General features: G+C 42.2%; 1 protein-coding gene across 4 annotated transcripts in view; it reads right to left on the bottom strand.

The window, feature by feature from the left end:
* Positions 1–14,352, bottom strand: part of GTF2F2 (general transcription factor IIF subunit 2) — a 175,864-nt gene extending 161,512 nt beyond the window's left edge. For 2 of the 4 annotated variants that reach the window (XM_036249991.1, XM_036249992.1), the window contains exon 1: positions 14,155–14,352. In XM_036249991.1, coding sequence (XP_036105884.1) covers positions 14,155–14,220 — 66 coding nt within the window. In that variant the 5' untranslated portion in view covers positions 14,221–14,352. The remainder of the gene's footprint in view (positions 1–14,154) is intronic. The other 2 variants (XM_036249993.1, XM_036249994.1) reach the window with 1 other exon arrangement.
* Positions 14,353–14,603: the final 251 nt, after the last annotated feature.

The following is a 14,603-nucleotide window of genomic DNA, read 5'->3' as shown; positions in this document are numbered from 1 at the left end:
AGCAAGGTGACTGCAGTAGCTCCTGAAGAGCAAGAGTCTTTCTTCTCAAAAGTTCCCAGCAAAAATGTGATTGTCTCTCATGGCTCTGAGTAGGTCATGTCCTTCCTGGGGCCTCTCACTGAACCAGAGATGAGATCCTTTCATTGGCAGTTTGCTTTGGGGAGCTTTAGTCACCCCACCAGAATCACACAGACTGAAAAGGGGAGCAGTATTTGTGCAATATTTGATCTGCACAAATACTGTTACAACATCAAATAAAACCTTGAATCCTTAAATTATTACCTATGGCCTCAATCTTGAAATACTGCCTAATATTAGCTTTTGCTTCTTGCTTTGTCTTTAATGTTTAATTCCAGGGAAACTTCCTGTCAATTACTCTAATGCAAAGAGAAAACTACCTTCTACTGGTAGTATCCTACTCTACCAATCAATCACAAGCTATAATATTCCCTAATAAAGTTCTTAGGGGGAAGATGGTGTCTTTTCTTCACTCAAGTTACCAGTTCAAATGAGCCCTATATTTAGATGCCCTAAGACTTCCTCAATAACAGTATCCCTTCCACAATCTATGTCAAGCAACCATTCTGACCACCATTTCCTAACTTCATGGCTCTCTCCTCAGTTCTTCCATCACTTCAAATCACTGACTCGGACATCTTTACACTATCCCCTATCTGGCCTGTCTTCACTTCTCTCTTTAGAGGACTGACATTTCACAGTCCATCATTATAATAACAACACTGCCCCTATGTCCATCATATTGGCCTGGCCAAACCTTAATCCTGATTTAGGCCAATCTGTACTACTACTAATTTCATTTATCTATTTTTTATTTGATTTGATTATATTTCTTCTCTTCCACATTTGCACCTGAACAGCTGAAGGAAAACTCACAATCATGTTAAATGGCCTCATTTGAAATACATGGCTACTAACCTCCAGTAAACTCTTTAAGATGCCTGGCAATTTAACTCCATCTCCCTAATCAATTCCCTCTCCCACATGTTCTCTTCACTCCTCAAACCTCTAACACCTCTTCCTTCCTCCTTCCTCTGTGCTGATAGCCTGATTTCCTCTTCCAAGGAGGAAAGACAGCAATCAAAAGAGAACTTTGCCCAGCCAGATTGACTCAGTTGGTTGAGTGTCATCCAGTGCACTAAAGTGTTGTCAGTTCGATTCCTGGTCAGGGCACATACCTCGGTTGTGGGTTTGATCCCCAGTCAGAAAGCATACAGAGGGCAATCGATTGATGTTTTTCTCACATCGATGTGTGGGTGTGTGTGTGTCTTTCTCTGTCTCTTCATTCCTCTCTCTAAGCATGTCCTCAAGTGAGGATTAAAAAAAAAAAGAGAGATGCCCTGGCTAGTTTGGCTCACCGGCTAGAGCGTTGGTCTGCGGTCCAGAGAGACCCGGGTTTGGTTCCTGCTAAGGGCACGTACCTCGGTTGCAGTTTGCTCCGGCCCTGATTGGGTCATGTGGGTGGCAGCCACTTGATGTGTCCCTTTCACATCAATGTTTCTCTCTCTCTTCTTCTCTCTCCCTCCCACTCTATCTGAACAAAAAAATGGGAAAATGTCCTCAGGTGAGGATAAAAAAGAGAGAGAGAGAGAGCACCTCTAACGCTACTTAGCCACAGTTGAGGCCTTCTACCCTGCTTCCCTGCTCTTAAAACAATACATAAAATATGGCCAACCCCTCCACTTGTACACGAATTTCTTTCCTGTTGCCTAAACATCTTTCTTTCAATTCTACCCTTTCTCTCCTCCATCTCCTTCTCTACTTACTCATTCCCCCATCAGAAAAATGATGATGAGGAGGAGGAGGAAGACAGCTAATACTCAGAGTGCTTACTAAATGTCCCCCACCTCCTGATTTTCACACCACTGAGTAATCTCCTTGAGTGAGAACAGGACCTGTGACTTGCTTCTTTCTATTCAATACAGTATGGCAAAGGTGGTGAGATGTTACTTCTGTGATTAGGTGACTTCAATCTTGTTCCTCACTGTTTTCTAAGTTTGCATGCTTTGATGATGTAAGCTGCGATGATAGAGAGGCGCCTGTGGCAAGAAACTCAGGGTGGGCTCCAGCCAAAAGACAGCTAGGAATTTAGGCCCTCAGTCCCACAACCCGAGGGTTGTTCTGCCAACCACCAAAGCTTGGAAACAACCCTTCCCCAAACACAACTTTAGATGAGAATCCAGCCCTGGCTGACACCTTGGCTGCAGGCTGTGAGAGACTATGAAATAGAGTCTCTAAGCCATGCCTGGACTCCTGATCTACAAAAACAAAAAAATAAAACAGTTGTCCCTCGCCACTTTGCACTATGACTTTTGCGGCTTCACCCTATCGCAGTTTTTTCAAATATATTCATTAAAAAGTTGATCGAGACAGTGAAAATGATACAGCATGCACTTGGCTGTCTGAGTCAATTATACACCCCTGTATTACAATTAAAATTACTGTACGTATGGACTATCGGCCTATGTATTCAAGCACCCCAGGAATCCTTCAACACCAGGTGCAACCAACTAGGGTCTGGAACGGATTAACCACAATAAATGAGGGACAACTGTAAATGTGTGTTGTTTTAAGCTACTGAGTCTGTGGAATCGTTATACAGCAATAGATAAACATGAAGTGACAAGTACTCTTCTAAATGTTTTAGATATATTAACCATTTAATCCTTTTACAATCCTATTACAGATGAGGAAACTGAGGCACAGGGAAGTTAGTAAATCTGCTCAAGATTACACAGCTAGTAAGGGCAGACTCTGTAATTCTTTCCACCCACTGTCCCATTTCTCTGCCTCTCGTATTTTTCCCCCTCACCTGAGGACATTTTTGCATTTATCTTCAGATAGAGAGAGAAATATTGATGTGAGAGAGACACATCGACTGGCTGCCACCCACACACCCCAACTGAGGCTGGGAACGAACTGCAACTGAGGTACATTCCCTTAGTGGGAACTGAACCGGGGACTTTCTGATCCACAGGCTGACGCTCTAACCGCTGAGCCAAACTGGCCAGGGCTCTCTGCCTCTCTTTACAGTAAAGCTCTTTGACAGTTGTCTCCACTAGCTGACTAGAGTTCCCCCTCTGCCACTCTGCTATACTCTACATAGGCTGTCCTCCACCATTCCACTGAAACTGATGACTATGGTTACCAAAGACCTCCATATGGTCAAGTCAATGTTTAGTCTTCATCTTACACATCTATCAACAACATCTGAAAACTGTTTCCTCCTCCAAACACTTTCTTCACTTGGCTTCGAGTCAACCACAATCTCTCCTGATTTATTTTTCTCCTACTTCTCTGGACCTTCCTTTTTGTTCTCCACACGTCTAGATTCTCAACCTCCTAACATCTTAACGTCAGAGGGCTCCGGTTTCAGTCCTCAGGCCTCTCCTTTTCTCCAGCACACATCTGTGAAGTTTCATCCAATCTCATGGCTTTAAATATCATCACTCTCCCCCCAAATCCCAATTTACGTTTCAAACTGCCTACTCAAACTCTCCATCTGAATAGTCAGTTGACATTTAAAACTTAAAATCTCCTCACTAGAACCCCTATTTCTCCCTCACAAATCTGCTCCTTCTACAACTTTCCATATCTCAGTAAAAGTCAACTCCACTCTTCCAGGCACTTGGTCTGAAGCCTTGGAGTTATCTTGAATAGTTCCCTTTTTTCCTTCACATTCCACACATCCAGGCAACTGACACATCCTATGAGCAACACCTTCAAATCATATCTGGACTCCAGGCCTTGTTCATCAATTCCAGAGTTACTATCCTAGTCCAAGCCACCATTATCTCTTGTATAATTATTGTAATAGCCTCCTGATTTCCTTGCTTCCACTCTTGTCCATGTCCAGTTTATTCTCAATACAGCAGCCAGTAACCATCTTAAAACATGAATCAGCTCAAAGCCTTCCGATTTATTTGACATCTACATAGTGCTAACTATGTGCCAGGTACTTTTCTAAACACTTTACAAATATTACTTCACTTAATCCTCATAGCAACTCTACTATTATTCCATTTGCAGATAAAGTAAGTGAGGCACCAAAGAGTTATTTGCCCAAGGTCTCACAATTATTAGTGGTGAAACCAGGATTCTAACCTAAGCAGTTAAGCTCCATAATCACCATGCCATGTTGCCTCTCTATGGCTACTGGCTTCCCATTTCACTCAGAGTAAAATCCTGTAAAGTCTTAGATTCAGCCCCTGCTATGCATTGGTCTCATCTCCTACTACTCTCTCACTCACTTGATTCTAACTATACAGATCTGTGAACATTCCCAGCACCATATATCTGAGGACCTTTGATTTGCTGTTCATTCTATCTGGAATACTCTTCCCCCAGATATCTCAGGGCATGCCACCTAATTTCCTTTAGATCCACCTTATCAGTAGTGAAGCCCTTCCCCACCATTTTTATTTTTTTTTTTTTTTTTCATCCTTACCCGAGGACATTTCTTTGCATTTATCTTCAGACAGACTGGGAGGGAGAGAGGAAGAAGAGAGAGAGAAACATCGATGCAAAAGAGACACATCAACTGGTTGCCACCGCACGACCCCAATTGGGGTCAGGGATGAACTGCAACCGAGGTATGTGTCCTCAGCGGGAACTGAACTCGGGACTCTCTGCTCCGTGGGCTGACGCTCCAACTGCTGAGCCAAACCGGCCAGGGCTATATTTTTATTTTTTAAATAATTTTTGTTTACTGATTTTAGAGAGAGAGGAAGGGAGAGGAAGTGATAGAAACAATGATGAGAGAACATTAATTGGCTGCTTCTTGCATGCCCCACACTGGGGATTGGGCCCACAACCTGGGCATGTGCCCTGAATGGGAATCGAACTGGCAACCTCTTGGTGTATGTGTCGATGCTCAACCACTGAGCCACACCAGTCGGGCTTCCTCACCGTTTTTTAAAAACACATACTTTTATACATTTTACCTTGATTTATTTTTCTTTAGAGCACTTATCACCTGCTATATATGTATTTGTTTACTTTCTATTGTCTGCATAAGGCAAATATTTTGTGTTTTGTTTACTGCTGTATCCCTACAATCTAGAATAGCTTGGCACATAGTAGAAGCAGAGTTGTAATTTTAATGTCTGCATATTATTGAAGAAATATTAGCTAATATTAACATAATGAAGTAATGTTGGATATACCTAGGATACATAATTTAATTTTGATAAGCCTCACCACATTCTCAGGGGGAGACTTATTTCAAGATCCACCTTAAAATACGGGTGGAAAAGGGAAAATGCTAGCAGTGGAGTGGCATTTTCTAACCTGCCACTGTCCCCTCATTGCTCATTCCTTGAAATGCTGTTAAGATAAAGGGGAGACAAGAATGTTTGTGGACGTTGGAACTCTTTTTTTTAAAATCCTCACCGAAAGATATGCTTTTATTGATTTTTTAGAAAGAAGAAGGGAAAGAGAAACATCGATTGGTTAACTCTAGTACATGCCCTGATGGGGATCAAACCTGCAACCTAGGTATGTGTCCTGACCGAGAATCGAACCTGCAACCTTTTGGTGTTTGGGATGATGCTCTAACCAACTGAGTCACCTGGCCAGGGCTGACCATAACCAGCTCAGAAGACTGTGGGATCAAACTGCTGGAGACTGTGGGATCAAACTGCTGGAGACTAATTTAGGCCATCAAACAAGAAAATAGTTCTAAGTGAAGTAACTACATAGCATACACCAAAACAAATTTAAGAATCATATTCAGTATAATAAATTGAATCTAATATAAACAATTGCCAATTTAAAAAAAAGGTTCTGTTCCAGAAGTTAATAAAAATAAGTCTGGAACTCATACTACACTGTAATCATTATTATAATACAATTGTAGGTTTCCAGGTAAACCTACCAGTTTATTTAATTCAAAAGGTTGCCAAAATCCTATACCTTTGCAATGAATAGAATAAAATGAGGACAGTATGTCAATTATACACAACTCTCTACACTGTGATGTGACACCCACTTCCCCATTTAGGACTGAAGGCCTCTTCTCCCACCTGCTGGGAGTGTGGTCATTTGACTTTTAGCCCTCTTTGGAATTGCCTCCATTGATGAGAAGCGCTTTGGTCAAGACCATGCAATCTTCTCAGGGCAAACCACATGCAAAGATTGGCAGACACAGGGTATAGCTCATCCCAACTCAGCTGGGGGGCTGCCTGTGGAATTGTCTTCAGCTTTCCTTGAATCTACATCACATCCTCTGTCCAATCCTACTTAAGTCCCTTTCCTTCCAGGTGGTGTTCCCAACAGCACTCCCTGATAAACCCCTGCATGTTAATCTCCATCTCAGAATCAGCTTCTCAGGGAATCCAATCTTTAACAGGAAACTCCCATGTTTTTCTGAAAGTCAACAGATGAAGCTGATTCGACCCAAGCTCATAGAAATGAAGTTACCTATGTTCTCCAGGGAGATCACTCATTAAAGAGACCCAAGAGAGAAAAAAGACATTCTCTATGCCTGGTATATGTTTTGTATCCAAAGAGACCTAAATCTGAATCACGTTATAGGTCTGAGCAAGATAATTAACCTCCCTAAGCCTTAATTTTACCATCTAAAAAATATAATTAGTAACTACTTCCCAGATGTGCTTTGTAAAATATTTAGTGCATAAGAAATGTAAGTTCCTTTTTATCCTCAAGGCTATGGGGTGTCACCCATCCCAGTTTCACCTCTCCCTAGTATAAAGCTCTCTCTTTGGCAGCCAATGTCCAACTGCTTACTGGTTTGTGAAATAACAAAAGCTGAGCTTGGTGACACTAAGTTGCTGACAAAGTACATAATATTCACAGGGGATGCTGTCCATCCCTCCTGTCCTAATTCTCTCCTCCAACAAATACTAGTCAAAATGCTTTTAAGAGGAAGGTTAATTGGGCCAGAAACACATCTTTTTGCTGGCTAAAAAGTTGTTGGTTAGACCTTCTGCAGTTCTTGTCAATACTTCCACTGTCCATTCCCAAAAAAGAGAAGCATTTCTTATAACTCAGGTCCCAGTATGATATTCATTACTTACAAAAACCCCACCACTCCTAATAACCTTGCCAGCTTTATCTCCTCCTTTTCCCCATCATGTACTTTATACTCCAACTAACCATAACTAGAGAAGGTGATTTTTCCAGAAGCCAAACAACAGAACTATGCTAAAATAGTTTTAAACATCATCCAACATTTTTTCTTGGGGTGGGGTAGGGGGTGAACAGGTGTTTTCTTTTTTTCTCGCCCCCCCCCCCCCCCATTTAAAAAAAATTACAGTTGACATACATTATATTAGCTTCAGGTACAATGTCTAATCACTCCTGATTAGACATTATATAACAAGTGATCATCCCAATAAATCTGACACCATACACAGTTATTAGATTATTGATTACATTCCCTATGCTGTACTTGACATCCCCATGACTATTCTGTAACAACCAATTTGTACTTCTTAATCCCTTAACCTTTTTTGCCCATCCTTGGCCCCCAATCAGGCAACTGTCAAAACATTTTCTATATCTAAGAGTCTGTTTCTGTTCTGCTTGTTCGTTTATTACTAATTTTTTAGATTCAATTGTTTATAGATATGCACTTGTTGCCATTTTATTGTTCATATTTTTTATCTTCTTCTTATAGAAGACCCTTTAACATTTCATATAATACTGGTTTGGTGATGAACTCTTTCAGCTTTTTCTTCTCTGGGAAGCTATTCTAAATGATAGTTTTGCTGGCTAGAGTATTCTTGGTTGTAGATCCTTGCTTTTCATCACTTTGAATATTTATTTTGTTTTATCCTCACCTGAGGACTTTTTTTGCATTTATCTTCAGATAGAGCAGTAGAGAGAAAGAGAGAGAAACATCAATGTGAGAGAGATACATCGACTGGCTGCCACCCAAACGACCCCAACCAGGGCCGGGAACAAACTGCAACCCAGATACGCGCCCTTAGCAGGAATGAACTCGGGTCTCTCTGGTCCATGGGCTGATGCTCTAACTGCTGAGCCAAACCAGCCAGGGCTGAATATTTCTTGCCACATCCTTCTGGCCTGCAAAGTTTCTGTTGAGAAATCAGCTGACAGTTTATGGGAGCTCCCTTGTAGGTAACTAACTGCTTTTCTGTCACTGCTTTTAAGATTCTCTCTTTGTCTTTAATCTTTGACATTTTAATTATGATATGTCTCAGTATGGGTCTCTTTGTATGGCACTCTGTGCTTCCTGGACTTGTATGTCTATTTCCTTCACCAATTTAGGGAGGTTTTCTGTCATTATTTTTTTAAATAGCTTTTCTATTTCTTGCTCTCTCTCTTCTCCTGCAAATGTTGATATGCCTGAAGTTATCCCAGAGGCTCCTTACACGATCTTCATTTTTCTGCATTCTTTTTTCCTTTTGCTGTTGAGTGGTTTTTTCTTCCTTATATTCCGAATCGCTGATTTGACTCTCAGTTTCATCTACTCTACTGTTGATTTCTTATAAATTATTCTTTATTTTAGTGTATCCTTCATTTCTGACTATTATGTTTACACTGCTAAAGTTCTCACTAAGTTCAATAAACATCCTATAACCAATGTTTGAACTCTACATCTAGTAGATTGCTTATCTCCATTTCGTTTAGTTCTTTTTCTGGAGTTTTGTTCTATTCTTTCATTTGGGTCATGTTTCTTTGTCTCTTTGGCCAGCCTCCCTGTGTTTGTTTCTGTGTATTAAGTACATCTACTACATCTCCCAGGCTTGACAGAGTGGCCCATAATAGTAGGTGTTCTGTGGGGTCCAGTGGCATAGCCTCCCTGATCACCCAAGCTGGGCACTCAAGGTGCACCCCCTGCGTGGCCTTTATACTGTTCTGTTGCAGTTGAGCTTTGATTGCATCAATGGGAGGGATTTACCCAGGCCAATCAGCTGTTAAGAACTGGCTGTGACAACTGACCACTAACCTCCAACCACCATGGAGGATCAGCTCTGCAGGGGTCCACCACAGAGAGCAGGACATACTTCAGCAGGGCTCTGGTGTCTACTGAATCCACCCCTTGAGTATGTTGCTTGGGGAGGTGGTTGGGTGGCAGTGGTGCTTCAACATGGTCTGAAGCTGTCCACTGGGTACACTGGCTCTGGGGCCTCCCAGGAGATGCGGGCCAAGGTCAGCCACTGCCTGTGTTCTTCCTGGAGCCATTTACTGAGAGGTATAGGGTTCACTGAGGCCAGATGTTGCTTAAGAGATTTTAGGAAAATCTGAAGCATGAGCCAAGACAGGCCACTTGTATGGAAAAGCCACTGGAAACAGACTGGGTGGGCTTAAAGTTGGGTGGGGCAGGGCCTCAGGAAATAATGAGAGTGGAGCCAACAGTGTGAGCCATGTTGATGAAGTCTCAGATATGGCGCCCATCTGCTGGCTCTGTTGGGGGTAGGGATCATCAAAGAAACAATGGCTTCTGCCAGCACTTCTGTCTGGAAGAAAGCTGCCCCTCCAGCTCTTGCCCTTATGCCAAACAATTCAGTTCCTCCCTGTATGTCTCTGGTGCCTTTCAAGATACTGCCCCCAAACTGAAACTCAGAGGGAGTCCAAGTACAGCCATGAGCAGGCCCTTTAAGAGAAACTGCCTGGGACTCCAGAAGCCTCAGTCTCCCTCAGCCTCAATCCCCACTGGTTTTTACAGCCAGAAGTTATGAGGACTTCTCTTCTTGACACTGGAACCTGGGCTGGGACCCCTCATCCTCAGGGGAGACCTCTGCAGCTGAGATATCCCTCTTAATTTTTTTTTTAAATCCTCACACAAGGCTATTCCATTTATTTTCAGACAGAGTAGGAGGGAGGAAGAGGAAGAGAGGGATGGGGGAGAAGAGGAGGGGCAGAGAGAGAGAGACATCAATGTGAGAAAGACACATGGATTGGTTGCCTCCCGCATGACCTGACCTGGGCCAGGGACTGAACCGAAACTGATGTACATGCCCTTGACTGGATTCGAACCTGCGACTCCTCCTACCAGTCTCAATGTGGCTTTTCTTTAATTCTGTAGTTGTAGGACTTCCATTCAGCTCAATTTCAGGCAGTTCTGAATGATGGTTGCTCTGTAGTTTAGTTGTAAGTTTGATATGGTTGTGAGAGGAGGTGAGTACCGTGTTTATAACTTATGCTGCCATCTTGGTAGAAGTCTCATCCAACAATTTATTTATTTATTTATTTACTTACTTATTATTTATTATTTATTTAACCTCACCCGAAGACATTTTTCCACTTTTTGTTCAGAGTGGGAGGGAGAGAGAAAGAAACATCGATGTGAAAGGGACACATCGAGTGGCTGCCTCTCACACAACCCAACCAGGGCCGGGGACAAACTGCAACCAAGGTACGTGCCCTTAGCGGGAACCAAACCCGGGCCTCTCTGGACTGCAGGCCGACACTCTAACTGCTGAACCAAACCGGCCAGAGCTCTCATCCAACATTTTAAATCATGATTTGCTATAGGCTATGTAGTAGTGGTGTTAACAGTTGGTAACCTAACAATGGCATAGACTGAGGAACAGGGTAATGCAAACTTCAAGCAACTAGCTTCCAGACGAGCTAAAAATTGTGACTACTTACATGTTTTGGCAGGTGATATTTATTATGAAGTTAAATCCAATCATGTCTATTACCTATCAAAACTTGTTTGGATCACTGTTCTCTTCTATATTTAATATATTCGAAACCCTGAAATGGCATTTTATTAGGCCAGAACAGTACAAAGTACTGGAAATTCTTATACCACACACAGTCTTATACCATATTTGCCTTTTGCTGAATAACTCTAGTTCTGCCCAGCCCTGCTGGAAAGTTTCTTCTAACTAATCAACTCCACAGGCTATTACTTTCCCCGTGAAGTCTTCCCTGTTCCCAGCCAAACAATTCTTCCCCTGCTTAAAACTCTTAGAGAGCTTATATGTATAGCTCTTACTGTATTTATCCTGTTCTATACCTGTTTAGTGATGGAACTAATAAAATATGTACAAGATGGCCCATAAACTTTGCAATAAATTATCCTGAAATATCAGAACTCAGGTGTTATTTATAATGAGAAATATTAATGTGCATAGAGCAGCAATTTTCAACCATTTTCATCTCATGGCACTAAAAATCACTGAAAATCTTGAGGCACACCAAAAAATATATTTTTTGCCAACCTGGCCAAAAAAAAAAAAGTATAATTTTGACTGATTTACCCTCCCCAAACTCCAAACTGACTTTTTAAAAAATCAGGTGCCTATACTTGTATATAAGAATTTCTCATACCAAGAATTAACCAATAAGATGCAAATTATTATGTGACATGACTAATAAGAAGCAACTCTATTACATGACCTATATATTTATAGTTCAAGACAGGGCATTCACACCAGACGGCTACTGCTTAACTGGCTGTTGTCATTTTTGTATTTGTCAATCTAAGGAAAAAGAGGTCAGTGCCCATGACTAGTCAGGTATTGCATGTTTTAAAAATTACTGCAGCACACCAGTTGAAAATCGCTGGTATAGAGAAAAGACTTGAAATTGGTATGTGGTTCTGTTCACAAGTTCTTACTGGATAAGAATAAAGATACACTTTCTAAGCAAATGTTATATTTTAATATTACACAAAGGAAGCTGAAATTCAGGATTACAATGTGATTCACTCGCATAATTTATTCCTATAATTCAGAGATGAAAATCCAAGTATGCTCAAGATATGGGCATGAAAATCACACTGGATGTTAACCCCAGTGCAAATGAAACAAGTACAAACTGACAGGTGTTCAAATCAAACCCCACTGCTTATTGGAACTTCTTTAACTAGAGCAGAAATAAAAGTTGTCAAATAAAGGGAGAACAAGAATGGACTTTAGAAGAAAAAGTGTTTGCTAGCCATTCTTGTCCTCTGTCAGAAATAAGGTTGAAAGAGGACAAGAACAAACAAGAAAGTCCTTTCACACCTTGGAAAGATTTGCAAACCTGTTATGTATTTTCTTTGATACATAAGATTAGAAATAGAAACACTGAATGCCAAGCTGATATGAGGAAACAATGATAATACAAACAATAAATAATTAAACATTACAACATTTATAAAACAAGAACAAATCATTGTCTTGAGTTCTTTTTAAAGAGATAAAATGTATTCAAAAGGATAAAATGTGATCTCTATATGAGATCACTAATTTAACTTCTTCATTTTAGATTCATTACATTCTTTCACATTCTCAGTTGTCAATCACTAAATCCTGACAAGTTACTGAAAAAGTTTCCCTAACTCCTCAGACCTCATTGTCACCTATCTATGATCCTGTGAAAATTTTATAATTTTGTCTCTGCTTATTTCCCCTCTAGCTTAATTTTTTTTCTGAATCATTTGCATCCCTGCCTTACTGAAAACCCTCCAAAAGGTTCCTCACTTCCTATAGACTAAAGATATTCCCATTTCACAATATGAATATATGGTGCCAACCTTTTTTTAACACAGCTCCTCTGTTCTAGGTATAATATTCTCTGTTTTCCAGGACCCACTGTGTTAAATATGCATTTCAGTGTTGCATTTCTGTTCCACTCTCCATGGTATATTTCGCTATGCCTCTGTCCACCCATCTAAATCTGGTAAGGTAAACAACATTTACTGAGCATTTACTGTGCTCCAAGCACAAATGTATCATCTTAAGCTCTACTATTTTTTTCAAGCCCTTTCAGTCTGCAAGGGAGATCTCCTTCCTAATGTTTCTGCTCCATTTAGCATGCAAGAGAGAGTAATGTTCATTTACTCCGTTGTTTTAAGTCATATTGATATAGCTGTGGTTAGTCAAATGAGTGCCAGAAACTAAGGCTAGGGTTGAAAGACATCATTCATTCATTCATCACATATGTGCTGAGCAATTACCATGTGCCAAACACAATTCTGGGTTTGACAGGCAAGGTTCCTATGCTCATGGAATGTGACTGTGTGTGTGTGTGTGTGTGTGTGTATACGTGTGCAAGCGCTGGGGAGAGGGAGGTAACCAACAATGAACACATGAACACAGAATCACTTCGACTGGGAAAAGTGCTTTGAAGAATAATGTAACACAGATTTGACATGCTAGTGAATGATCATAAGGGAACTATTTGCCCTGGCCGGTTTTCTCAGTGGTTAGAGCATCGGCCTGCGGACCAGAGAGACCTGGGTTCGGTTCCCCCTAAGGGCACATACCTCGGCTGCAGTTTGTCCCTGGCCCTGGTTGGGTTGTACAGGTGGCAACCAGTCGATGTGTCTCTCTCACATCAATGTTTCTCGCTCTCTCTCTTCCTCCCTCTCTCCCTCCCGCTCTATCTGAAGATAAATGCAGGGGAAAAAAATGTCCTTAGGTTAGGATCAAAACAAAACAATACGGGAACTATTTGAGAGAGATGGACAGAAAGGGCCTCTCAGATTTATTTGACAACCCAGCCATGTGGTAAGATTTTTTTTAAAGTTTAACAAACTATTTTACTTGAGGTTCAAAGACTCATGATCACATTCTGAACAAACATGAATCTCATGAAACTCTCTTAAGAAACAACACTCACCGATATGTAAAAGTAGAGGGCTAACCATGACTGCTGTCTTTACAAAACACTTTTTTTTTGACGGTCTGTTTCAGGAGACCCAGTCGTGCTCTAAAAAATACTCTTGTCCAATGGCCTCTTCCGCCTGAGCCCAGAGCTTTCTCAGCTCCCGAGAACTCCAGTGAGGGCCATCCCCCCGAGAGAACACCTAAGGGTACACAGAGATCAGTTCTCTCTGGACGAGAAACTGCTCGGGGAGCAGACACTCAACTGCCTTTACAGGCTCATGACTAAAATCAGTTTCACCAAGAGAAGATGCAAAAATTCTTCAGTCTGGGGTAAAACGCATCTCAAATCGGGACACCAAGACAGGGCCCCCAAAAACCAGGTCATGGGGAATGGAAATCCATTCCGGGCAGGTTGCGTCTCGGGCTGACACTGTGGTTCCCTAAACGAACTGTCTCGTGTGCAAACGAACATAACAATGGATCGTGCCTCTCAAGGTACACGAAGACGACTGTAAAGAACTTTAAAAGGTGTGACAAGTGGGGTGGTCTCAAGTAACTTCAACTACTCACACCAGGAGCGCAAGCGAGCGCCGCGCGACATTACCTTGACCAGCCACACGCCGGTGTTCTGCTTGGCGCCGGTCAGGTCCAGGTCCCCGCGCTCGGCCATGGTCTGCGCCGGCCGGGCGTGCGGCCAGCAGCGGCTCCGGGAGCTGGGCGCAGCGGGGCGAGCGTCCCGAGCACAGAGCAAGCCGGGGGGAGGCCGACCGCGAGGTGCCGCCGCCCACCTGCCAGGAAGCTGGGAACCCCGGGAAAGAGGAACACGCCGCGGAAGCCGGGAACCGCGCCTGCGCACTGCTACCGTCAGTACGGCGTGCTGGTGCAGACAAACTTCTGCATCGGCAACGTTTTGCTGGGGTGTGGCTACTGATGGTGGCCGTGTCTAAAGACTGTCAACAGAACTGAACAAAGAAAATCTTAAAACAGAAACAGAGAGCTCAAAGAGACAAAGGCTGTCAGTATATGTCGAACCCTGGCCAAGGAGAGACGGCA

Source organism: Molossus molossus, unplaced genomic scaffold, assembly GCF_014108415.1.
Source record: "Molossus molossus isolate mMolMol1 unplaced genomic scaffold, mMolMol1.p scaffold_m16_p_9, whole genome shotgun sequence".
NCBI classification, from domain to species: domain Eukaryota; kingdom Metazoa; phylum Chordata; class Mammalia; order Chiroptera; family Molossidae; genus Molossus; species Molossus molossus.
This window is presented reverse-complemented; position numbering and strand designations above follow the sequence as displayed.